Consider the following 24323-nt stretch of genomic DNA (forward strand, 5'->3'; position numbering starts at 1 on the left):
ATGGCGAGTTCCTAGAAATTTTTATTTTTTGTCACAAGTTAGTGGAAAATGATGATTTTTTTTTTTCTTACAAAGTCTCATATTCCACTAACTTGTGACAAAAAATAAAAACTTCCATGAACTCACTATGCCCATCAGCGAATACCTTGGGGTGTATTCTTTCCAAAATGGGGTCACTTGTGGGGTAGTTATACTGCCCTGGCATTCTAGGGGCCCAAATGTGTGGTAAGGAGTTTGAAATCAAATTCTGTAAAAAATGACCAGTGAATTCCGAAAGGTGCTCTTTGGAATATGGGCCCCTTTGCCCACCTTGATTGCAAAAAAGTGCCACACATCTGGTATCTCCGTATTCAGGAGAAGTTGGGGAATGTGTTTTCGGGTGTCATTTTACATATACCCATGCTGGGTGAGAGAAATATCTTGGCAAAATGCCAACTTTGTATAAAAAAATGGGAAAAGTTGTCTTTTGCCAAGATATTTCTCTCACCCAGCATGGGTATATGTAAAATGACACCCCAAAACACATTCCCCAACTTCTCCCGAGTACGGAGATACCATATGTGTGACACTTTTTTGCAGCCTAGGTGGGCAAAGGGGCCCACATTCCAAAGAGCACCTTTCGGATTTCACAGGGCATTTTTTACACATTTTGATTTCAAACTTGTTACCACACATTTGGGCCCCTAGAATGCCAGGGCAGTATAACTACCCCACAAGTGACCCCATTTTGGAAAGAAGACACCCCAAGGTATTTCGTGATGGGCATAGTGAGTTCATGGAAGTTTTTATTTTTTGTCACAAGTTAGTGGAATATGAGACTTTGTAAGAAAAAAAAAATCATCATTTTCCACTAACTTGTGACAAAAAAAAAAAAATTCTAGGAACTCGCCATGCCCCTCACGGAATACCTTGGGGTGTCTTCTTTCCAAAATGGGGTCACTTGTGGGGTAGTTATACTGCCCTGGCATTCTAGGGGCGCAAATGTGTGGTAAGGAGTTTGAAATCAAATTCTGTAAAAAATGACCTGTGAAATCCGAAAGGTGCTCTTTGGAATGTGGGCCCCTTTGCCCACCTAGGCTGCAAAAAAGTGTCACACATGTGGTATCTCCGTTCTCAGGAGAAGTTGGGGAATGTGTTTTGGGGTGTCATTTTACATATACCCATGCTGGGTGAGAGAAATATCTTGGCAAAAGACAACTTTTCCCATTTTTTTTATACAAAGTTGTCTTTTGCCAAGATATTTCTCTCACCCAGCATGGGTATATGTAAAATGACACCCCAAAACACATTCCCCAACTTCTCCTGAGAACGGAGATACCACATGTGTGACACTTTTTTGCAGCCTAGATGCGCAAAGGGGCCCACATTCCTTTTAGGAGGGCATTTTTAGACATTTGGATCCCAGACTTCTTCTTACGCTTTACGGCCCCTAAAATGCCAGGGCAGTATAAATACCCCACATGTGACCCCATTTTGGAAAGAAGACACCCCAAGGTATTCAATGAGGGGCATGGCGAGTTCAAAGAAAAAAAAAATTTATGTTAAAGTTAGCGGAAATTGATTTTTTTCGTTTTTTCTCACAAAGTCTCCCTTTCCTCTAACTTGGGACAGAAATTTAAATCTTTCCTGGACTCAATATGCCCCTCAGCGAATACCTTGGGGTGTCTTCTTTCCAAAATGGGGTCATTTGTGGGGTGTTTGTACTGCCCTGGCATTTGAGGGTCTCCGCAATCATTACATGTATGGCCAGCATTAGGAGTTTCTGCTATTCTCCTTATATTGAGCATACGGGTAATGAGATTTTTTTTTTCCGTTCAGCCTCTGGGCTGAAAGAAAAAATGAACGGCACAGATTTCTTCATTCGCATCGATCAATGTGGATGAAAAAATCTCTGCCAAAAAAAGAAAAAGGAGGGGAAAGGCGTCTGCCAGGACATAGGAGCTCCGCCCAACATCCATACCCACTTAGCTCGTATGCCCTGGCAAACCAGATTTCTCCATTCACATCAATCGATGTGGATAAATAAATCATTGCCGGGATTTTTTAATTTTTTTTATATATACAAAGTGTTTGCCAAAGTATATGAACACCGCCGCCTCCTCAGCTCATATGCCTCGGCAAACGTATCTTTTACTGCAGAGGAGAAATCTCGTCTTGCAGCGCCGCATACACCGACTTGTGTGTAATCTGACAGCAGCGCAATGCTTCTGTCAGAATGCACATCAGTGCTGCAGCTAGTCGATCGCTTGGTCCACCTAGAAGGTAAAAAAAAAAAAAAAAAAAAAAAAACAGGCCGCAACGCAATAAATTTATTAACATTAACTTTTATAAACTTTTGAAACAAAACAATAACTTTTTTGCTTACCGGTGATTTTTTTTTTTTTACCTTTATAGGACAAACCTCTCCTTCCTTATGGGACAATGTGCAAAGCGCAAATCGACCAGAGATGTGGCGAAGTACATTATGCACTTTGTCCCAGGTGAAAGGAGAGGTTTGTAGCAGCTCTGTGTGAAAGGGCCCTAATAGCCCTGTGTGCCTGTCCTGTGTCACGCGATCCCTACACTAATAGTGTACCTGAGTGTGGAACTTGCGGAAACACTCCCCTATGCATAGGGCAGGCTGGTCAGGACAGTCAGGACAAAAAACGTTGGTGTCACGCCTTATTCCAGCCCTGCTGCAGACACGACATCTTTTTCTTGGGGAACGTTGAGTTGGGGTACCAGGATAGACAGACGGGAAGTGTCTGCCATGTAGCCGGCTTACTACATCAGGGCCTTGGGGCACGGACCCTCCTGGATACAGGAGTTCCGAAATGATCTCTTCCTGGAATTTTAGGAAGGATCCTGTTCTCCCAGCCTTACTGTAGAGAACAAAACTATTATACATCGCCAATTGAATTAAATATACAGACACCTTTTTATACCAGCGTCTGGTGTGTCGGGAAACTAAATAGGGAGCCAACATCTGGTCATTGAAGTCCACCCCTCCCATGTGAAGGTTATAGTCATGGACAGAGAGGGGTTTCACAATGACTCCAGTTGCCCGTTCAATTTGGACAGTCGTGTCTGCGTGAATGGTGGACAGAAGGTAAACGTCCCTCTTGTCCCTCCACTTCACCGCGAGCAGTTCTTGGTCACACAAGGCAGCCCTCTCCCCCCGTGCAAGTCGGGTACTAACGAGTCGTTGGGGGAAGCCCCGGCGACTAGGTCGCGCGGTGCCACAGCATTGAATTCCGACTAGATGTAAGTGCCGAAAGAGGGCCACGCTTGAGTAAAAATTGTCCACATATAAGTGGTACCCCTTGTGGAGTAAGGGTGACACCAAGTCCCAGACAATCTTGCCACTGCTCCCCAGGTAGTCAGGACATCCGACCGGCTCCAGTTTTGAGTCTTTTCCCTCATAGACCCTAAAACGATATGTATAGCCTGTGGCCCTTTCACAGAGCTTATACAGTTTGACCCCATAACGGGCGCGCTTGCTGGGGATGTACTGTTTTATGCCAAGGCGCCCGGTAAAATGTACTAGGGACTCGTCTATGCAGATGTTTTGATTAGGGGTATACGCATCTGCAAATCTGGATGACAAATGGTCTATGAGGGGCCGAATTTTGTGGAGCCGGTCATAAGCAAGGTGGCCTCTTGGATGACAGGTGCTATTGTCCGTAAAATGCATAAAGCACATTATGACCTCAAAACGTGCCCTAGACATTGCAGCAGAGAACATGGGCATGTAATGTATTGGGTCTTTAGACCAATATGACCGCAATACATTTTTTTTAGTTAGACCCATGCTGAGGATAAGGCCCAAAAAAAATTTAAACTCTGAAACTGTGACTGGTTTCCACCGGTAAGGCTGGGCATAGAAGCTTTCCGGATTGGCGGTAATAAACTGTGTGGCGTAGCGGTTGGTTTCTGCCGCAACTAGGTCATAGAGATCCGCGGTGAAGAACAGCTCAAAAAACTGAAGGGCCGATCCTAAATGAGCCGTCTCCACGCGAAATCCAGACAGGGTGGTGAAAGGGGGCAATACGGGTGCGGCGGAAGCAGGGGAGTGCCAATTGGGATTTGCCAGCACCTCTGGGAGACTAGGGGTTCTACGGGCCTGTGAACGCGGTGGCTGCGACAGGGGAGTTACTGCACGTGCCACCGTACCAGCTGGAACTGCCCTTCTGGTGCTCGCCACTTCACCAGGGAATACGGCAGTGCTGGTAGAAGGTCCAGGGTGTGCTGCGCTGCTGGTGTATGCCGCACCATAAACAAGATCAGCGCTAGCACCACTCTGCTGCAAATGAGGGTCATCATGCAGGGTAGGCAGAACCCTGACATGGGATCGGGTACGTCTGGCCGTAGTAGGGACCTCTACCTCGTCATCCTCACTAGCGGTTAGAGTGCCACTGCTGTCTACAGGTTCATATTCTGAACCACTGGATTAAGCGGGTGAGGCGTCCCCATCGCTTTCATCCATCAGGGCCAGAATCCTGTAGGCCTCTTCAGCGGAATACCCCTTGTTTGACATTTTGGATTCACTAAATTTAGGGGGTATTCCTCTGAGACTACCCAGGAAAAAGAGCAAACCTACCTAGCAAAAAGGAGTGCTTGCGAAGTAAAGCTGCGACCGCTAATAAAGATCCAAAAAGCTCAAAAGTGATCTTTATAGCGGCGCAGCGATTTTACCGTGTTTTTGCAGTGATCAGAAAAAAAAAATTCTGTCACTGCGGTGGAGCGGACTGAACGCAAGTGTGCGCAAAAGATCAGGCCTGATCGGGCGAACACTGCGTTTTGTAGAGCCTAAGGTGACCCTAATGTACTTATATAGATCTGATTGCGATCAGTATTGATCACACACAGATACTATATAGTACTAGTGCTGATTAGCGACAGCGATGACGCTAATCAGCGACTAAAAAGTGACTGCGGTGCGGTGGGCTGGGCGCTAAACTACCTAGCAAGTAGCTAACTAACTGGCAGGGATGAGGGACCCTTACAGGGGGGGTGATCAGTGACAGGGGGGTGGACAAGGGGGTGATCAGGGAGTCTAATATGGGTGATCAGGTGCTAAATAAGGGGTTAATAAATGACAGGGTAATGTGTAAATGTGTAGTGTGGTGTTTGGTGCTACTTACTGAGCTGCCTGTGTCCTCTGGTGGTCGATCCAAGCGAAAGGGACCACCAGAGGACCAGGCAGCAGTTATATCAGACGCTATTTTGAAAATAGCGTCTGACATAACCATTTCATTCGTCGATTCAAAAATCTACAGCCTGCCAGCCAATGATCGCGGCCGGCAGGCTGTAGAAGAACTTGTGCACTATGCGTTCCTGTGAACGCGCGCGCCTGTGTGCGCGCGTTCAAAGGAAATCTCGGCTCACGCGAGATGACGCCAATCGGCGTTAGTGTGACCTGGGAGCGCCGCAGAGATGACGCCTTTCGGCGTTAGTGTGACGGTAAGTGGTTAATACCACCAACAGCTATGCATTTAACCTATAGCCATATATGTGACTCTCACTAGAGATGGCCTTGCAGTTCGCCCGGCAGTCATTTTGCAGCAAACTTTGCGCGTTCGCGATTCGCCGAACATGCAAACCTATGGTGATGTTCATATGCACCATATTCTTTTGCATTGCGCCAAACTTTGACCCATGACACATCCATCAGGTGGGACAGGACAGCCAATTGAGAAATTTCAGCACATGGACACACCCCTACCCTATAACAGAACCCGATCTGGATGCCATTTTACATTCTGTGTATTGCCAGTGTAGAGAGAGGTTGCTTTGTGGAGCAGGAACATACTGTTAGAGACACCAAACGCTAGCTAATAGGGCCACAAAAGTTCTTTTAAGGACTTGTATAGGTGTGTTATCGATAGGTGTGATATACTGAGGGGTGTGATATACTTATAATATACTTTCTAACATAGAAAGTATATTATAGTGCATTTGTATTGTGCAGCAGTTGTGTGCGGTTCTGATGCGATACCGCAGATATATAGAGGGACAAACGCTATTGGAATAACTAATTGCAACTTGTGTGATATACCTATGGCCCCAAAAAAACTGATTGAGGGGGGAGATATACCTATAATATACTTTCTAACATAGAAAGTATATAGTGTATTTCTACTGAGCAGCAGTTGTGTTCGGTTCTGCTGAGATACTGGAGGTATATATAAGGACAAGCACTATTGAAACAACTATTTGCAGCGGGCGTGATATACCTGTTGCACCCCAAAAAACGGATTGAGGGGTGCAATATACCTGCTTCCACAAAATACTGATTGAGGGATGCTATATACCGGCTTCCACCAAATATTGATTAATACCTGCGATATACCTGCTTCAACAATATACTGATTGAGGGGTGCAATATACCTGCTTCAACAATATACTGATTGAGGGGTGCGATATACCTGCTTCCACCAAATATTGATTATGGGGTTCTATATACCTGCTTCCACAGAATACAGATTGAGGGGTGCGAGATACCTGCTTTAAAAAAATACTGATTAAGGGGGGTTTTATATACCTGCTTCCACAAAATACTGATTGAGGGGTGTGATATACCTGCTTCCACAAAATATTGATTAAGGGGTTCTATATACCTGTTTCCACAAAATACTGATTGAGGGGTGCAATATACCTTCTTTCACAAAATACGGATTAAGGGGTTTGATATATCTGCTTCTACAAAATACTGATTGAGGGGTGCGATATACATGCTTCCAACAAATATTGATTGAGGGGTTCTATATATCTTCTCCCACAAAATACTGATTAAGGGGATTGATATACATACTTCCACCAAATATTGATTGAGGCCTGCGATACACCTGCTTCCACAAAATACTGATATGGGTTTGATATAATGGCTTCCACCAAATACTGATTGAGGCCTACAATACACCTGCTTCCGCAAAATACTGATTGAGGGGTGCAATATACCTGTTACAACGAAATATTGATTGAGGCCTGCGATACACCTGCTTCCACAAAATACTGATAAGGGGATTGATATACCTGCTTCCACCAAATATTGATTGAGGCCTGCGATATACCTGCTTCCACCAAATATTTATTAAGGGGTTCAATATACCTGCTTCCACAAAATACTGATTAAGAGGTTTGATATAACTGCTTCCACCAAATACTGTATGAGGCCTGCAATACACCTGCTTCCACAAAATATTGGTTAAGGGGATTGATATTCCTGCTTCCACAAAATACTGATAAATGGGATTGATATACCTGCTTCCAGCAAATATTGATTGAGGCCTACGATACACCTGCTTCCATAAAATACTGATTAAGGGGTTTGATATACCTGCTTCCACCAAATACTGATTGAGGCCTGCAAAATACCTGCTTCAACAAAATATTGATAAAGGGAATTGATATGCTTGCTTCAACCAAATTTTGATTGAGGCCTGCAATACATCTGCTTCCACAAAATACTGATTAAGGGGATTGATATACCTGCTTCCACAAAATATTGATTGAGGCCTGCGTTACATCTGCTTCCACAAAATACTGAGCTGGCACAATTTGCCATGGAACTCTTGGCTTGCCCCTCTCGGAGTATCCTGTCCAAAAGGACGTTCAGCGCAGCAGGGGGAATCTTGACAGATAAGCGCACTCTCCTAGCTCACGAAAGTGTGGACTACCTCACATTTCTAAAAATGAATGAGGCATGGCTCTCTAAGGAATTCAACATCTGTGATGACCACGTGTAATTGAATTTTCTCATGCCAGCCCACACATATCCGCCACAACCCAGAACAAAGAATCGTCCTTGTCTTATGTATATACAGTGGCATAAAATGCCTTTTCTGTCAGGTGAATGTCAAATTTTTGGGGCCTATACTAAACTGTCCTACAGTAAAATTGTTATTCAGTAACTGCCTAATGTACCTCCAGCCACATAATCACTTGTTCTTTTCTGTCCGGTGAATCCCTAATTTATGGGGCCTGTACTCCACTGGCCTACAGTAAAATTGTTATACAGTGACTGCCTAATGTACCTCCAGCCACATAATCATTTGTTTTTTTCTGTAAGGTGAATGCCTGATTTTTGGGGCCTGTACTGGACTACTTTAAAATTGTTATCTAGTGGCCATCCAATATACCTCCAGCCACATAATCACTTGTTCTATTCTGTTAGGTGAATGCCTAATTTTTGGGGCCTATATTCCACTTGCCTACAGTAAAATTGTTATTCAGTGACCCACTAATGTACCTGCAGCCACATAATCACTTCTTCTTTTCTGTCAGGTGAATGCCTAATTTTTGGGGCCTGTACTGGCCTTCAGTAAAATTGTTATGCAGTGACCATCTAATATACCTCCAGCCACATTATAAATTGTTCTTTTTTGTCAGGTGAATGCCTAAATTTTGGGGCCTGTACTCCACTGGCCTACAGTAAAATTGTTATCCAGTGACTGCCTAATGTACCTCCAGCCACATAATCACTTGTTCTTTTCTGTGAGGTGAATGTCTAATTTTTGTGGCCTGTACTCTTGTGGCCTAAAATAAAAAATTTCTAGGCTTTAAGATGTATTAAAATGGCCCCTGATTAAAATACATACATCACTAGCTGTCACTTTAAGATGACTATTGATGTCTAGGGGTTAAATAGCTTAAAATCAGTTGCATAGAGTTCTTTTATACTCCAGAGTGTCCTTGACAACTTTACAAGACAATTGGAACTCTTTTGATTTTTGTCACTGTCAAATTTATTTTAACCCAAATCAGATCACCCTGTTGATTCAGATTGAAATCGACAGATCATAATCACTTTACTCGGCTATTTCACTCCCATAGAAATAAATGGAGTAGTGGCACATTTTTCCGACTAGCCACTCCATCCATTTCAGGTGGGCTCCACAGGATATGAGGCCCACATTCTCATGATCAGTGGAGGTCCCAGCAGTAGAACCCCACCGAACAAATGGTTGTCCCATTTTCTGTGGATGGGGATAACTTGTAACTGGAATACCCTTTTAATGGAACCATACATATTAGATTATTGTCAGCCAAACCTGCTGATTTTCTCAAACTGTCCAACCACCTAATGTGATTTTGGATGCCCCAACTTTCCCCTGATGGCAAAGGCTGGTGTCTCTGGAAAGAAAGATTGGGCAGCTGAATTTTGACATTCCCAATCCTTTTGTTTTTATGAAAGATAAGCAGCCACCAGTGTCTGACAGTGGTTTATTTCCCACTCCTAATTCAGAATACATGAACACTCTGCTCAGCGACATGTTTGGCTGACAGCTATATAAAGTTTATGGGCAAATTTAAGCTAGTGATACTGTAAGTGGAACATAATGGTCTATTCACAATATTACAGAATGCATCATCTACTATACGCCTACATATACTAAATACTAAATCAACAAATGCAATCATTGTGAAAATGAATATTCAAGGAATGTAACTCATCTAGGGGATCATACATGAAGGTTGACACATTCCATAACATTAATGGGGTCATATTTACTTGAGTAACAAAGCATTTCTCTTCATTTTTGTTGACAGGGCAGGATTTTAATTTCGCTCCTGCCTATTTTTCATATTTTCTAATTATGTTAATGTAACACTTGAATGAAGAACAACAAAAAAAATTGATGGGTACATGAATTATACATTCTGCCAGTTCATTACTGTGTCATGGAGAAAGTCTATGGTAGCCTGGGCAGGATTAGTAAATATAGTAGTCTGTGTACGGTGTGTCAACAGAACTGATCCTTGTATCAAAATGGTCTAAGGTTTTGCGCAATATTGTACAGTGATTATTGAACTTGTATCACTGTTTGAGATAGACACATTGAACTTGAGTGATCTGGAATAAGAAGGATAACTATTGTACAGTACTTTGATCTTCTAATCATGAGTGATCCCACACATACAGGATAATGAGTTGAGTACCCCTATGCTTTTGTGTTTGGTTTGGAATCCTATTTTTCCCTATTTCTGATTTGTCTAATGTGACTAATATAGTACTTTGCCCTAAGCAATAATACCCCTTTCTTATCTATCATTTATTAACATAATTATTATTATATATTTTTAAGCATATCTGAAATAAAAGTTAATTTTAATAAGGTAATTTAACTTTGGCAACTTAGGTTTGTACTTTGAATTTTTACATTGTCAAGAATATGCATTTTTAAGGTTACAAAAACCCTGTATGTGTCACTAAAAGAATATAAATATAGTAATATTCAAAAATTTGTTTCGGTCCAATTTGAATCATTTAAAGCGGACCTGTCACCAGGATCAACCCTATTAAACCAGGCATACTGGCTGGCAGGGCTGATCATGCTGATTAAAACCGTACATTTCTTTTGTCTGTACATTTAAACAGCTGCAGAGAAATCTGCAATTTAATTCATATGCAAATGAGCAATTAGAGCGCTAAGAGGCAGGGCTGAATATTCTGAGCACTGCTCTCTAACTACCCCTGTACAGGACTAGATATCAGGCTGAGGGCAGAGCTGTGTCCTGGCTTATACACATCTACTGCATATATGTGTATTATACACACTCTGTACTACAGCTTCACCACACTGAGATCTGCTCAGAAAGCTGATATATACAGTACAGACCAAAAGTTTGGACACACCTTCTCATTCAAAGAGTTTTCTTTATTTTCATGACTATGAAAATTGTAGATTCACACTGAAGGCATTAAACCTATGAATTAACACATGTGGAATTATATACCTAACAAACAAGTGTGAAACAACTGAAAATATGTCATATTCTAGGTTCTTCAAAGTAGCCACCTTTTGCTTTAATTACTGCTTTGCACACTCTTGGCATTCTCTTGATGAGCTTCAAGAGGTAGTTCCCTGAAATGGTTTTCACTTCACAGGTGTGCCCTGTCAGGTTTAATAAGTGGGATTTCTTGCCTTATAAATGGGGTTGGGACCATCAGTTACGTTGAGGAGAAGTCAGGTGGATACACAGCTGATAGTCCTACTGAATAGACTGTTAGAATTTGTATTATGGCAAGAAAAAAGCAGCTAAGTAAAGAAAAATGAGTGGCCACCATTACTTTAAGAAATGAAGGTCATTCAGTCAGCCGAAAAATTGGGAAAACTTTGAAAGTAAGGGCTATTTGACCATGAAGGAGAGTGATGGGGTGCTGCGCCAGATGACCTGGCCTCCACAGTCACCGGACCTGAACCCAATCGAGATGGTTTGGGGTGAGCTGGACCGCAGAGTGAAGGCAAAAGGGCCAACAAGTGCTAAGCATCTCTGGGAACTCCTTCAAGACTGTTGGAAGACCATTTCAGCGGACTACCTCTTGAAGCTCATCAATAGAATGCCAAGAGTGTGCAAAGCAGTAATCAAAGCAAAAGGTGGCTACTTTGAAGAACCTAGAATATGACATATTTTCAATTGTTTCACAATTGTTTGTTATGTATATAATTCCACATGTGTTAATTCATAGTTTTGATGCCTTCATAGTCATGAAAATAAAGAAAACTCTTTGAATGAGAAGGTGTGTCCAAACCTTTGGTCTGTACTGTACATATTACTGCTTTATTTACAGGCAGAATGTATGATTTTAAAGACACCTATGCTATGAGTTAAAAAGCATAAAATAACATGTATCTTTATGTGGTAATGTTAGAGCTTAGTGGTATAGTGATCTGCCTTGAATATAGACATCCCAGGGGAGGTATATGTATTTATTTATTTATTTATTTAAAACCATATTAAAAGGCCATACTATAATAAATAATATGTAATAATAATAATAATAATAATAATAATAAGAAGAAGAAGAAGAAGAAGGCCTTACTACATTGATAATAGTGTTTTTTTTTCTAAAACCTGTTACTGCTTTATTCATAGACACAATACATTATTATGAAGAAACCAGTAATATTTATTAGCTTTCAAAAAAACATTATTCTCAATATAAGGCCTCATGCACACGGCCGTGTTCCGCGACCGAGAGCGGTCCGTGGTAACCCGGCCGGGAATCCTTCTGACAGCAGGAGCGCACGGCGTCATTGGTTGCTATGACGCCGTGCGCTTCATGCCGCCGCTGCTGTACAGTGTGCATGAGGCCTTATAAGGATATAGACTTTTCTTATGGGATAAATGTGGAAGAAAAAAAATAATTAAAGTCTCTGCTAAGATTCAAACCTGGGATCTTCACATACAAAACCAGTTGCTTAACATCTAAGTTATAGCATTACATAATAAAAATACATGTCTTTTTTCTATACTTAGAAGCTAACACATATTATCAGTGTCTTTAAAATAATACATTCTGCTTGTAAATAAAGAAACAATATGTATATCAGCTTCCTGAGCAGATGTAGATATGTATAAACCAGGACACAGCTCTGCCGTCAGCCTGAAGTCTAGTCTTGTCAGTCAAGGGGAGGGGGCGTGTGCAGAGCACAGGGGGTGTTCCATAGCAGTGCTCAGAATATTCAGCCCCGCCTCTGAGTGCTTGTATTTCTCATTTGCATTTGAATAAATATGCTGATTTCTCTGCAGCCGTTTAACATACAGACAAAAGAAAAGGTACAGTTTTAATCAGCATGAGCTCTACCAGGCAGTATGTATGGTTTAATAGGGTTGATCTTGGTGACAGAGCCTCTTTAAGAAATTCAATTCAAGTACTTTTCAATTCTACCCGAATTAAAAATGTTTTAACTGCCTGAAAAATTCTCCTCTTCCTCTCTCGAGCTGGAAAAAAATTATTCAAAGGAAGCAGAAAAAATTGTGATTCTATTGAATCAATTATTATTATTTTTTCATTCAAATTTTGATTTTTACACATCGATTTGCTCTTCTCTGATATACAGTAAGCATAGTCCTATGCAACATCATGTATGCCATGGCAGATAATTTGACCACACCCTTTCCTTACCTTGCATGGGTGACAAAGTCTAGGTTAAACAGAATTGTAATATCAGTAACCTGTTGTCTGAAATGCATGTGTCTGAAATGCAGAAAATATAGAAGTCATTGTTATATTACCTCTGCTATTTGAATCATACTTAAATTAGATGTTGATGGCCCATTTTATGACTTTAAAAATAGGTCATATTAAAAGCATTGCCTGAGATGTAACAGATACAGAATACAAATGGAAGAGACATTTGAGGACTATTTTTTGGGGGAAAAAAACACCTAAGGCTACTTTCACACTCGCATTTTGGTTTTCCGTTCATGAGATCCGTATTGGGCCCTCACAAGCGGTCCAAAACGGATCAGTTTTGCCCTAATGCATTCTGAATGGAAAAGAATCCGCTCAGAATGCATCAGTTTGCCTCCAATCAGTCTCCATTCTGCTCTGGAGGCGGACGCCAAAACACTGCTTGCAGCGCTTTGCTGTCCGATTGACGAAAATTAGCTAAACTGATTCCTCCTGGCACACAATGTAAGTCAATGGGGACGGATCCGTTTTCTCTGGCACAATAGAAAACTGATCCGTCTCCTATTGACTTTCATTGGAGTTCATGACGGATCCATCTTGGCCATGTTACAGATAATACAAACGGATCCGTTCATGACAGATGCATGCGCTTGTGTTATTGTAACAGATCCGTTTTTGTAGATTCATGACGGATCCGTCCAAAACGCGAGTGTGAAAGTAGCCTTACTTTAAAAGACCTTAAATGGAAAAAAAATATAAAAAATCTTCTTCTAAGCACTCATTCACACTGCCATATTGCAAAGAATTATAATGGGAATGTACTGTACCTTTGAGTTAAAAGGGTTATCCCATGATTCATCTAAAAAATGAGATATCATATAATGTATAACAACCTCTTTGTAACAAAGCTATAACCAGCCTTGAACCTCATATGAATCCAGAAATCTCCGCATTCATTGCCCCTATTGCTCTTCTACATTCATTTCAAAATAGCACCACAGGGTGTGTGTCCTTTCTCAGGGGCATAGCCTATCCGCTGCAGCTGGCTGTAGCTGAAGAATGGCACTAAACATGTGTGTTCACCTTAATGAGATGGACATAGAAATTAGAAAAAGAACAAACAGCAGATGGAGCTATAGGGATACATTTTATTGTATAACTCAGCAGCTGTGTTAAATTTTTAATTGCATGCAATTATAAAAGTATTCAGATCCAGGTACTGGTTTGAAAACTATAGAATATTTTTTCATGGGACCACCCCTTTAATTTTATTTAGAGGCACCCAGAGGTTCTTTCTCACGGATTCCTACTGACTCCATGAGAATCAATTGTGGCGTCTTCCAAAGGTGTTCTTACTGTACATAGACGTGTTGTATTTATTGTCGTATACTGAGACACATGGAGACAAAATAGAGTGGAATGTCTATGGCTTCACAATACTGAGCCATAAGGACTCCCTTTCCTACCATATATGCGTTAATGATTGAGGCATTAAAGACCAAATATACACTTGAATTATTTTTTTTTATTTAATGGGTAAATGAAAAAATAAAGAATTATATTTTCAATACCAATTTCATCTCGACCAAGTAGAATAAATGTTAGCACTAAGTACATAATAGAGGCACTCATACCTGATTCTGCCTAGTCTGATGAAGCTGAGTGAGTGAATTTGGCAGCTGATCGAGATGAGCTGATTTGCTCACACTATTATTGTCTTGTTGTGTCATACAGTACCTGCAGTATCAACTGGCAAGTAGGTGTAATGACAAATTTAACACATGCAATACGTACTGATATATTTTTTATATTGCTCTCTTAAAGAGTCCATATTTATATCTTCATCAATAACTCAAAGTATTGGATATGTGTGATCAATATTCTGGATAACAGCTCTAGGACTTTGGTGGCTCTTGATTGAGTTTTTAAAAGAGAGTCAAAATCTGTAAAAAAAAAAATATACACTTAGAGATAGATTTCCTTTGGGTCCAAACTGGACAAGAATTTCTATTTGGGTATGAATTAATTCTACCTGAATCAAAAGTATTTTAAATGTGAAAAGTTCTTCTGAATCGACTTTTCTTCTGTTGGTCTCCAAATATTGATTGACATTTTATTGCATTCATTCTATATGGCAATGTTGTCTTCCTACTCGTTGTTATCCTGTAAAATGACCCCATATTTTAGTGGTAGAGCACTCATTACATAAAAGTAGATATGAATACGCTGAACTCTCTTTTTCAAAGTATCAACATCTTATAACTGACTGATACTATTGTTATTGTTGTTATTGCCTATGACTTACTATCCTTGAGTTACTCCCTTAATAAGATGCCGTAAAGACAATGTAGTAACGGTGTGTCATTAAATAAAATAAGCTTCTAAGTAGCGCCGAGACGCCGAATGTATTCCTCAATGATGAAGGCCATGAAAAACCTCATGAAATGCTTGAATATTTATAACAGAAATTTGAATGTGCAGATTTCAAGAGGATACTGTATATTTCATTGAGATAGTGTTGAGGAGATAAAAAAAAGGATAAGAAATTGCCTTTGTAATATGAAGGTGCTGGCTGTATTATCATCGGAATGATGACTTGTTTTCAAAAGCAAGGTCTATTTGTCACTCTTCCAAGCCTCGCTGTAACAGAAAATAGGAAATTATTTTACCTGTTAAAAAAAATTGACAAAAAAATTCTTTGTCCTATTCAAAATGATGTCAGCCGAGAATTGTCAATCATCAGACTGAGGTAAACGACATGCTACAATGTTACCATGGTATATTAAATCTAGCATGTATAACTAGCAAATTATTCCCTTTTTCTTTGCGCTAATTAAATTGGAAGTGACATTAGCCTGAAGAGACCAGAATCAGGTTTGAGGAACTTGGATTTCACGCTTTTCATGCCAGCGCAAATCTGCATAAAAATATTTGAACTGTGTGGGGAAGTTGATACTGACATAAACCCTATCGATTGATATAAAGGGCTTCCTTCTCTACCATATGTATTATTACAGTAATGAATAAGTAACCTGTGGACTCATTTACCTCCATTATTGTCATTCTCAAATTCTAATTGCAAGTCTAATTAGTTTTTCTTGCCTGACCCTTAGAGACAATAGGAGGTATTAATGTTTTTTTTTTTTTTTATGTTTCTCTTTAATAGTTTTTTTGCACTGTATTTAGTCATGTATCGGGTATGTTATAGGTTTATTTTAGCACTCAATTATTTCGATAATCTATCCCATTTGAACTGGTAGAATTGGGCTTTGTGATACATGTATAAAACTAAATACAAGGAGATGAGTAAACATAAGCAAATCTACTGAAGCATCTCTTAAAGGTTTTTTTTAGAGATTATTTTTTAACTGGTGACCTATCCTTTAGATAGGTCATCAGTATCTGCTTGGTGATGGTCTGACACCCAGGACCCCCATTTATCAGCTGATTGAGAAGCACTGGCACTTGCCATATCATCACAGCCTTTTTACAGCTTTGCATGGACCATGTGACATTGCGTTTATCGGTCACATGACCTAGGCACAGCTAAGCCCAATTGAAGTGAATGCTGTGATACCAGCTTTTATAAAAAAAAAATACTGAAAAAGAAGAAACCGAGGCAACTTCCATTCTTTGCTTACCCCCTGACTCTACTACACTGTGCAATTAATTTACACATCATATACACAATGACAAAGCTTTTTTAAAAAAAAAATTACACGTCTACAAGCCTACCAGTCGCATGATCCTCCACCTTCTCTTCCATAATCAATCTGCTGATGTTCCACTGGTAAGATATTTGTGTTTCCTCCCCAAGGCGACACTCAGTTGTCCATGAATAAAGTATATGTTCATAAAAGTCTAATTATTTTTGTCTTAAATATGAAATGTATTTGCATAATGGTATCTTCCATCTTTTAGAGCCTACAGATGTTTTTTTATGCTCATTGTATTACAGTCACCCTTTTTGTCCAGATGTCAAGGTGTTAAGCGTAACAGAATATTAAGTTTTTACATAAGTCTCATTTGTCTTGCAGAGCTCAGATGACCTCTTGGTTGCCTCTGCTGAATGCCCAAGTGAGGATGATGAGGACATTGATCCATGTGAGCCAAGCTCAGGTGGGTTAGGTTAGTCATCTTTTTTATTCATTTCCTTTATTCTGTTTTCTGTACTTGTTAGCATGCAGAGATAACACTGATTTATAGAAGTTAGATGCAGTAGTCCATAAAATATATACCTGGTGACCACATCAGTGTGTGGAAGGTCACGGGACCCCTGTTGTGGGATGTCTCACAGGTAAGACCTCCACTTGTCAGACAATATGCACTATGAATGTCATTGGTAAGAAAAACCTTTTAAGAGCAATACAGTTGGTTGAATCTGAAATGTAGTTAATACCTACTCTTCATCTTGCCCTGTTAATTCAATATTTTATTTTTTTATAACATAGATTGTTAAAATATACTTTTCGGGGCCAATATTTGACACATGGATTCTCTTTTATATTATTTTAATCCCTGTGTCATACCACCCCAATGTTCTTTTAAATACGGCACATGCATATTTAAAGAACAAACGAATAATGTCACCTACAACTGTATTACTCAATGAATTACCAATTTAGACATCATCAACTATATCATAAAAATGAACAATTCCAGTCAAACATATAATTTTCTTAATCCTCCTAGCAATCTGCAAATTTATATCTCTGTTACTTTTTTTTTAACAAGGGTATAAAGAAAGCTATTAAAAGTGCCATAAAAAGTTACAAATATACAAACGATATCTTGAGAACACTATTAGAAAAGGGAAAAATATAAAACTAAATGAAAGGAGAAGTTATAAAATGTTATAGCTTGCCAGGATCTTAAAAATCAAGTAGGCGAGGCAGTTTTGATCATAAATCTTATTAAATGTTGCTGGTTCATGCAGTAGATTGCATTGCGCCTGCAGGATCTGTTCACTGATCTCTGATTTCGAAAGTGCTTAAGCATCAACTTCAATTAAATGGTAGGTAATCAATTACAGCAATCAAATGTGATTATCATAATACATTTATTCCAACACTTACCCTCCGGTGGAGAACAATGTCTGGGTTAAGAGCGGTGTTCTTCAGAATAAATAACACCATGTGATCAATGTTCATGTGAAAAAAATATATATTTGTCTATCTAAAGAAGATCTAATGTAATTATTATTTTTTATTTCCCATGTGGAATATTAAAGGGGTTTACAAAGATATAAATGCATCTCCTAAGCACGCAAGCCAGTCCAAATTATGAGAACAGGAATCCTGTGATCATCTGTATGAATGGAGTGGTTGTTTTTTTAAGTCCTCTCTTGCATAACGGAAACGGGATGGATCCGTTATGCAGGCCATAGACTTCTTTTATGACAGAATGAATAACGGAATGCCTCTAAAGGCATTCCGTTATACATTCCTCCATAGAATTGCGTTAAGGTACATGGTAACGGAATCCATAACGCAATTTTGGTTTTACCACCAAACGAAGCGCAAACGAACTTCATAAGATGAAATTCGCTCATCCCTAATAAGAAAAACAGTGATGTCACAGCAGAAGGATAATAAACATAGTGATATCACAGTACAATCACAATAAGCACAGTGATATCACAGTAGAGAGATAATAAAACAGTGATGTGGCAGTACTGAGACAATAAACTCAGTGATGTCACAGTGAGGTACATCAATAATGAGAACAGTAATGTTACAGTGCATGGTTAATAAACACAGTGATATCACAATAATGAGACAATAAACATAGTGATGTCACGGTAGAAGGATAATATACACAGTGATGTTAAAGTACATGGATAATGAACACAGTGATGTCACAGTACACAGATAATAAACACAGTGATGTTAAAGTACTGCGACAATAAACACAGTGATGTCACAGTTCATGGATAATAGACACAGTGATGTCAAAGTGCTGAGACAATAAACACAGTGATGTCACAGTACATGGATATTAAATACAGAGATTTCACAGTATTGAGACAATAAACACAGTGATGTCACAGTAAAATGATAATAAACAAAGAGATGTCACAGTACTGAGACAATAAACATGGTGATGTCAAAGTACATGTATAATGAGCACAGTGATGTCACAGTATATGGTATATAAATACAGCAATTTTAAAGTACTGAGAGAATAAACACAGTGATAAAGGAGAGGGGTCACTCCCTAGTGTGATACCTCCTATGTCACTGTATTAATGCCCCTCAAAGTATACTGCGGGCTGTTTTTATCTGCTACCTTTGGTAGGCTCTCTATCTTGAATAAACACAGTGATGTCACAATAGAAGGATAATAGAAGGATAATAAACACAGTGATATCACATTAGACAGGTATTACAAACAGTGATGTCACAGTTTTGAGACCATAAACACAGTGATGTGAAATAATGTACATAAATTATGAACACAGTGATGTCACAGTAAATGGTTAATACAGTGATATCACAGTACTGAGAAAATAAACAAAGTGATGTCACAGTTTAAGGATAATAGACACAGTGATGTCACAGTACAGATATGATAAGCACAGTACTGAGACAATGAGCACATTGAATAGATCTCACAGGACAGGGTTAATAAATAGTGATGTCACAGTGCAGTAATAAAATGATGCCACAAAACAATGATGGCACAGTACATAGATAGCCAACACTGTGAAGTGATAAGAATTGGTTATTATTGCCTATAGTGATCTTAGAGTATAGGGATCATGCACACAGTGATGTCATAGTGTTGGATCGTGTCCACAGTGATGGCACAGCCAAAACTGGTATAATGCCACTACACAAGGATAACACACGCAGAATAATAATACAAATATGTCCCAATACAGATAACATGCACTGGTATTATTTTATGTAGCAGGGTCACCTTTGGGACTTTTCAGTCTCCCCATATCATCTGTATGTAGTATTTCCCCCTGAACGGGGTATCATGCATATTCCATTTGTATATAAGATTGGAATAATTTATAGGCCATACATACATTTTCTTATATCACTAGAATCAGAAATACATATAAAGATAGTAAGGTTTTCCATGTACAATTATCATTTGAAGCAACGATAACATTTTAATTGAGCATTTTTCCCTTATGGGATTCATTTGTAGGTATTCGGAAAAATGTACTAAATTATGTATTGCAGCGATGCTTATAAATCCTGTCTGTATAATATTTATGTGCCCTTAAGTAGATCATTATGTTGCTGCGCACTCAAATATCACACTGCACCTCTGAACGTATACAGTGCTGTGCGGTAAGAATTACATTAAAAATACTTGTCTTATTCATGAGTTGTAATTACAATATATTTAGGCACATTCAGGGTATATTTTTAGGCAGATGTGTATCTAATTCAGTCATTGGGTTTATCCCTTTGGAGATTGTAACCTAGATTCTAGAAAAGGTATATAAATTATTTAGCTGGTTTATGGTGTATAATATTGATCTAGCTTCTGCAAATGAAGCACATACAATACTGTTGTCCAATGCTGGGGGAAGGGGGGTGTATATATATATATAATTGAATGTGGATTTTACTGTGGACTGGATTCGTACAATTACCATTGAATGCAAATTTCTTATAGTATTAAGCCTCATTCACGTGTCAGTGTTTTACGGACGTGTTCTGTATGTGTTCTTCACGGACAGCACACGTCCCGATTCATTTTAATGTGTGTATTCAGATATCAGTATTTTAGCACAGTCTGTTGTTACTAGTGTTGATCGAGCATGCTCGGCCGAACACCAGTTTGGCTCGAGCATCTCGATGCTCTGCACATGGCGGTATTCATCCGAATACCGCATGTGCTCGAGCGCGATGCTCGAGTCTCCTCCCCGCACATTTTTTGGCTGCTACGCAGCCAATAAACGTGCAGGTAAGTACTGCCCTTCACTGTAATGCCGTAGCCATGTTGGTTACTGGCATTACAGTGATTGGCTAGCTAGAACGCGCCATGGGGTGCTATATAACACCCGATGACACGTGTTCGGCTCAGTGTTAGAACCCCTGCACACAAACGTGTGCACCCCGTAGTCGTGCTGGCTGGAAGAGGCAGTGGGGTGGCAAAAGGGAGAAGGTTGGCCACACCAAACAGGCCCGCAACTGTTCCCTGGAGCACCCCCTTGCGGCAATTTCCCTTGCCAAGGAGTAGGTGTTCCGCAGTCTGTCACTTTTTTGAGAAAAGTGCGGACGACAAAAAAATAGTAATTTGCAACCTGCGCCATTCAAAAATAAGCAGGTAGCAACCTCACCACCGCCAGCATGATCTGCCACATGGCATCAAAGCACCGTAATAGTTTGGCTGAATGACTGGGTCCACAATCTGTGTCTGCAGGTCACATCACTGCCTCCTCTTCCCCTGTGTTACGTGCTAGCCAATCTCCTGTCGAAGGCGCAGGCCCAGATGCCTCCCAACCTGCATCTGGACCTTCGCAAGCACCATCAGCGACCACATCCACTTCCGTGTCCCAGCGCAAATGTCTTTACTCCAGGCATTTGAGCGCAAGTGCAAATACCCAGCCACCCATCAACAGGCCATAGCACTGGCTCTGGAAATGTTGCCATTTAGGCTTGTGGACGCTGAGGCCTTCCGCAGCCTGAGGTCGGGGGCCATCCCTTGTTATGCAGTCCCCAGCAGACACTATTTTTCACGGTGTGCCGTGCCCACCTTACACCAGCACGTGTCCCGTAACATCACCCGTGCCCTGACCAACGCAGTTACTGGAAAGGTCCACTTAACCACTGACACATGTACAAGTGCTTTCGGCCAGGGATGCTACATTTCCCTGATGGCACACTAGGTGAACGTTGTAGAGGCTGAGAGTGAGTTTGTACCCTGGGATGGCACAGGTGCTACCGACGCCAAGGATTGCGGACCCTAATTCCATCAGGGTTTCCGCCACCACCTACGTTAATGGCTCCAACCCCCACTTCTCCTCAGCCTCCTCCTCCACTTCCACCTCAGAATTATCCATTTGCAGCACCACTCAGCCATCAGTCGGTAGCTGGAAGCAGTGTAGCACTGCAGTGGGGAAGCGTCAACAGGCCGTGCTTAAGCTGATCTGCTTAGGTGCCAAACAGCACACCGCCACATAGCTGTAGCAGGGTATAAGAGACCAGACTGAGCTGTGGCTCTCACCACTCAACCTAGAACCAGGCATGTTTGTGTCTGATCATGACCGTAACTTGGTGGCGGCTATGGAGCTCACACACATCCCATGCCTAGCACAAGCTCACACACATCCCATGCCTAGCCCACGTCTTCAACTTAGTGGTTCAGCGGTTTCTCAAAATCGACCCCAATTTCCCTGAGCTACTGGGGAAGGTGCGCCGCGTGTGTGCCCATTTCCGCAAGTCATGGACAGCTTCCGCCGGATTGTCAATGCTGCTGCAGCGCTTACAATTGCCAGCTGACCGACTGTTGTGCGCTGGAACCCGATGTTCCACATGTTCGACAGGCTTTGTGAGCAGCAGAGGGCAGTAGTGGAATACCAGCTGCAACATGGTCGTCGCCTTTCCAGGCAGCTTCCGAAATTCACGCGTGACTAGTGGGCATGGATGTCTGACCTCTGTGAGGTTTTAAGAAACTTTGAGAAATCAACACAGATGGTGAGCGGCGATAACGCTATTATCAGCGTCACCATCCCACTTCTGTGTCTACTCAAATGCTCGCTGCTCACAATTTAAGGCCGACACTTTGCATGTGGAAGAGGTGGAAATGGAGGAAGATATTACACAGGGCGATAGCCAGATCACCCTCAGTTCGTCTTCTCAGTGCAAATTGGATGATGATGAGGAAGAGGATTAGGAGGAGGAGCAGGAGACAGTTGCCTCTGCTACAGAGGGTAGTACCCATGGAAGTTTAATTCTATCTGTTCAGCGTGGATGGGCAGAAGAGGAGGAAGAATATGAAGAGATTGAGAGTCATCCTCCTGATGACGACAGCAAAGTCTTGCCTGTTGGGACTCTGGCACACACGGCTGACTTTATGTTAGGCTGCCTTTCCCGTAACTCACGCGTTTTAAGCATTTTGGACAACACCAATTACAGGTTGTTCACGCTTATCGAGCACCGCTATAAAGAGAACTTTTCATCTCTCATTCCTGTGGTGGAGAGGACGAGCAAAATGGTGCAACACCAGAAGGTCCTTGTGGGAAAATTGCTCCAAAAATTTCAAGCTGACAGCGCTGGCGGCAGAGTACATAGTTCCTTGGACAACCAAGAAGGGGAGACAAGGGGAACACGCAGCAGTTCCAACAGAGGCAGGGCAACACTCTCCAAAACCTGGGACAGTTTCATGACATCCCGCCAGCACCATCACCCTGATGCGCGGCCTAGTGTCACAAGGAGGGAAAAATTTGGGAAGATGGTGAAGGAATACATAGCAGACCGTGTCAGCGTTCTCAATGATCCCTCTGTGCCTTACAACTACTGGGTGTCTAAGCTGGACAAGTGGCACGAACTTCCGCTCTATGCCTTGGAGGTGCTGGCCTGCCCTGCCGCCAGCATTTTGTCAGAGCGGGAATTTAGAGCTGTTTGGGGCATAATAACTGATAAGCGCATCCGCCTGTCAACTAAAAATGCTGACTTGCACCTGGATTGCACCTGACTTCTCTACTCCACCAGACAAAAACGTCTGAACATAAATGCACTGTAAATTAGTTTTTTATAATGTACTGAATACACTGTATTCTCATGCACCCCTTCTACCACAAAAAATGGTATATGGTTCAATATTCTTTTCTCGTCCTCCTCCTCCTTTTTCCATCATATCAACATGCTTATTAGTCTGCCCGCGCTAATGTTGTACAGGGTCAGCTCACCTGCAGGCCTTCACATGTAATTTTTTAGTGGGTCAGCTCACCAGCATGCCCTCACCTACAGTCTTTTAGAGGGTTAGCTCACCTGCAGGCCCTCGCATGTAATGTTTTAGAGGGTCAGCTCACCAGCAGCCCCTCACCTATTATCTGTTAGAGGCTCAGCTCACCTGCAGGCCCTCACATATAATGTTTTTGAGGGTCAGCTCGCCAGCAGGCCCTTAACCATAATGTTTTACAGAGTCAGCTCACCAGCAGGCCCTCACCTACAATCTTTTAGAGGGTCAGCTCACCAGCATGCCCTCACAGATAATGTTTTTGAGGGTCAGCTCACCAGCAAGCATGCCCTCAACCATAATATTTTACAGGGTCAGCTCACCAGCAGGCCCTCGCCCATAATTTTTTTCACTGGTTAGCTAAGCAGCAGGCACTCGCGCATAATTTTTTTTTATGCTCAGATCAGAAGCAGGCACTTGCCCCTAATGTTTTAGATGGTCAGCTCAGCAGCAGGCCCTTAATGTTTTAGAGGGTCACCAGCAGGCTCTTGCTCCA

At 41.2% G+C, this 24323-nt stretch overlaps 1 protein-coding gene across 13 annotated transcripts in view; it reads left to right on the top strand.

Annotated features, from left to right (window-relative positions):
* NRXN1 (neurexin 1) overlaps positions 1-24323 on the top strand; it is a 1679151-nt gene that overhangs the window by 1639813 nt on the left and 15015 nt on the right. For 8 of the 13 annotated variants that reach the window (XM_040430258.1, XM_040430265.1, XM_040430261.1 and 5 more), the window contains one exon: positions 16939-17029. In XM_040430258.1, coding sequence (XP_040286192.1) covers positions 16939-17029 — 91 coding nt within the window. The remainder of the gene's footprint in view (positions 1-16938; positions 17030-24323) is intronic. The other 5 variants (XM_040430259.1, XM_040430266.1, XM_040430263.1 and 2 more) reach the window with 1 other exon arrangement.

This window comes from Bufo bufo, chromosome 4 (assembly GCF_905171765.1).
Source record: "Bufo bufo chromosome 4, aBufBuf1.1, whole genome shotgun sequence".
Lineage (NCBI taxonomy): Eukaryota > Metazoa > Chordata > Amphibia > Anura > Bufonidae > Bufo > Bufo bufo.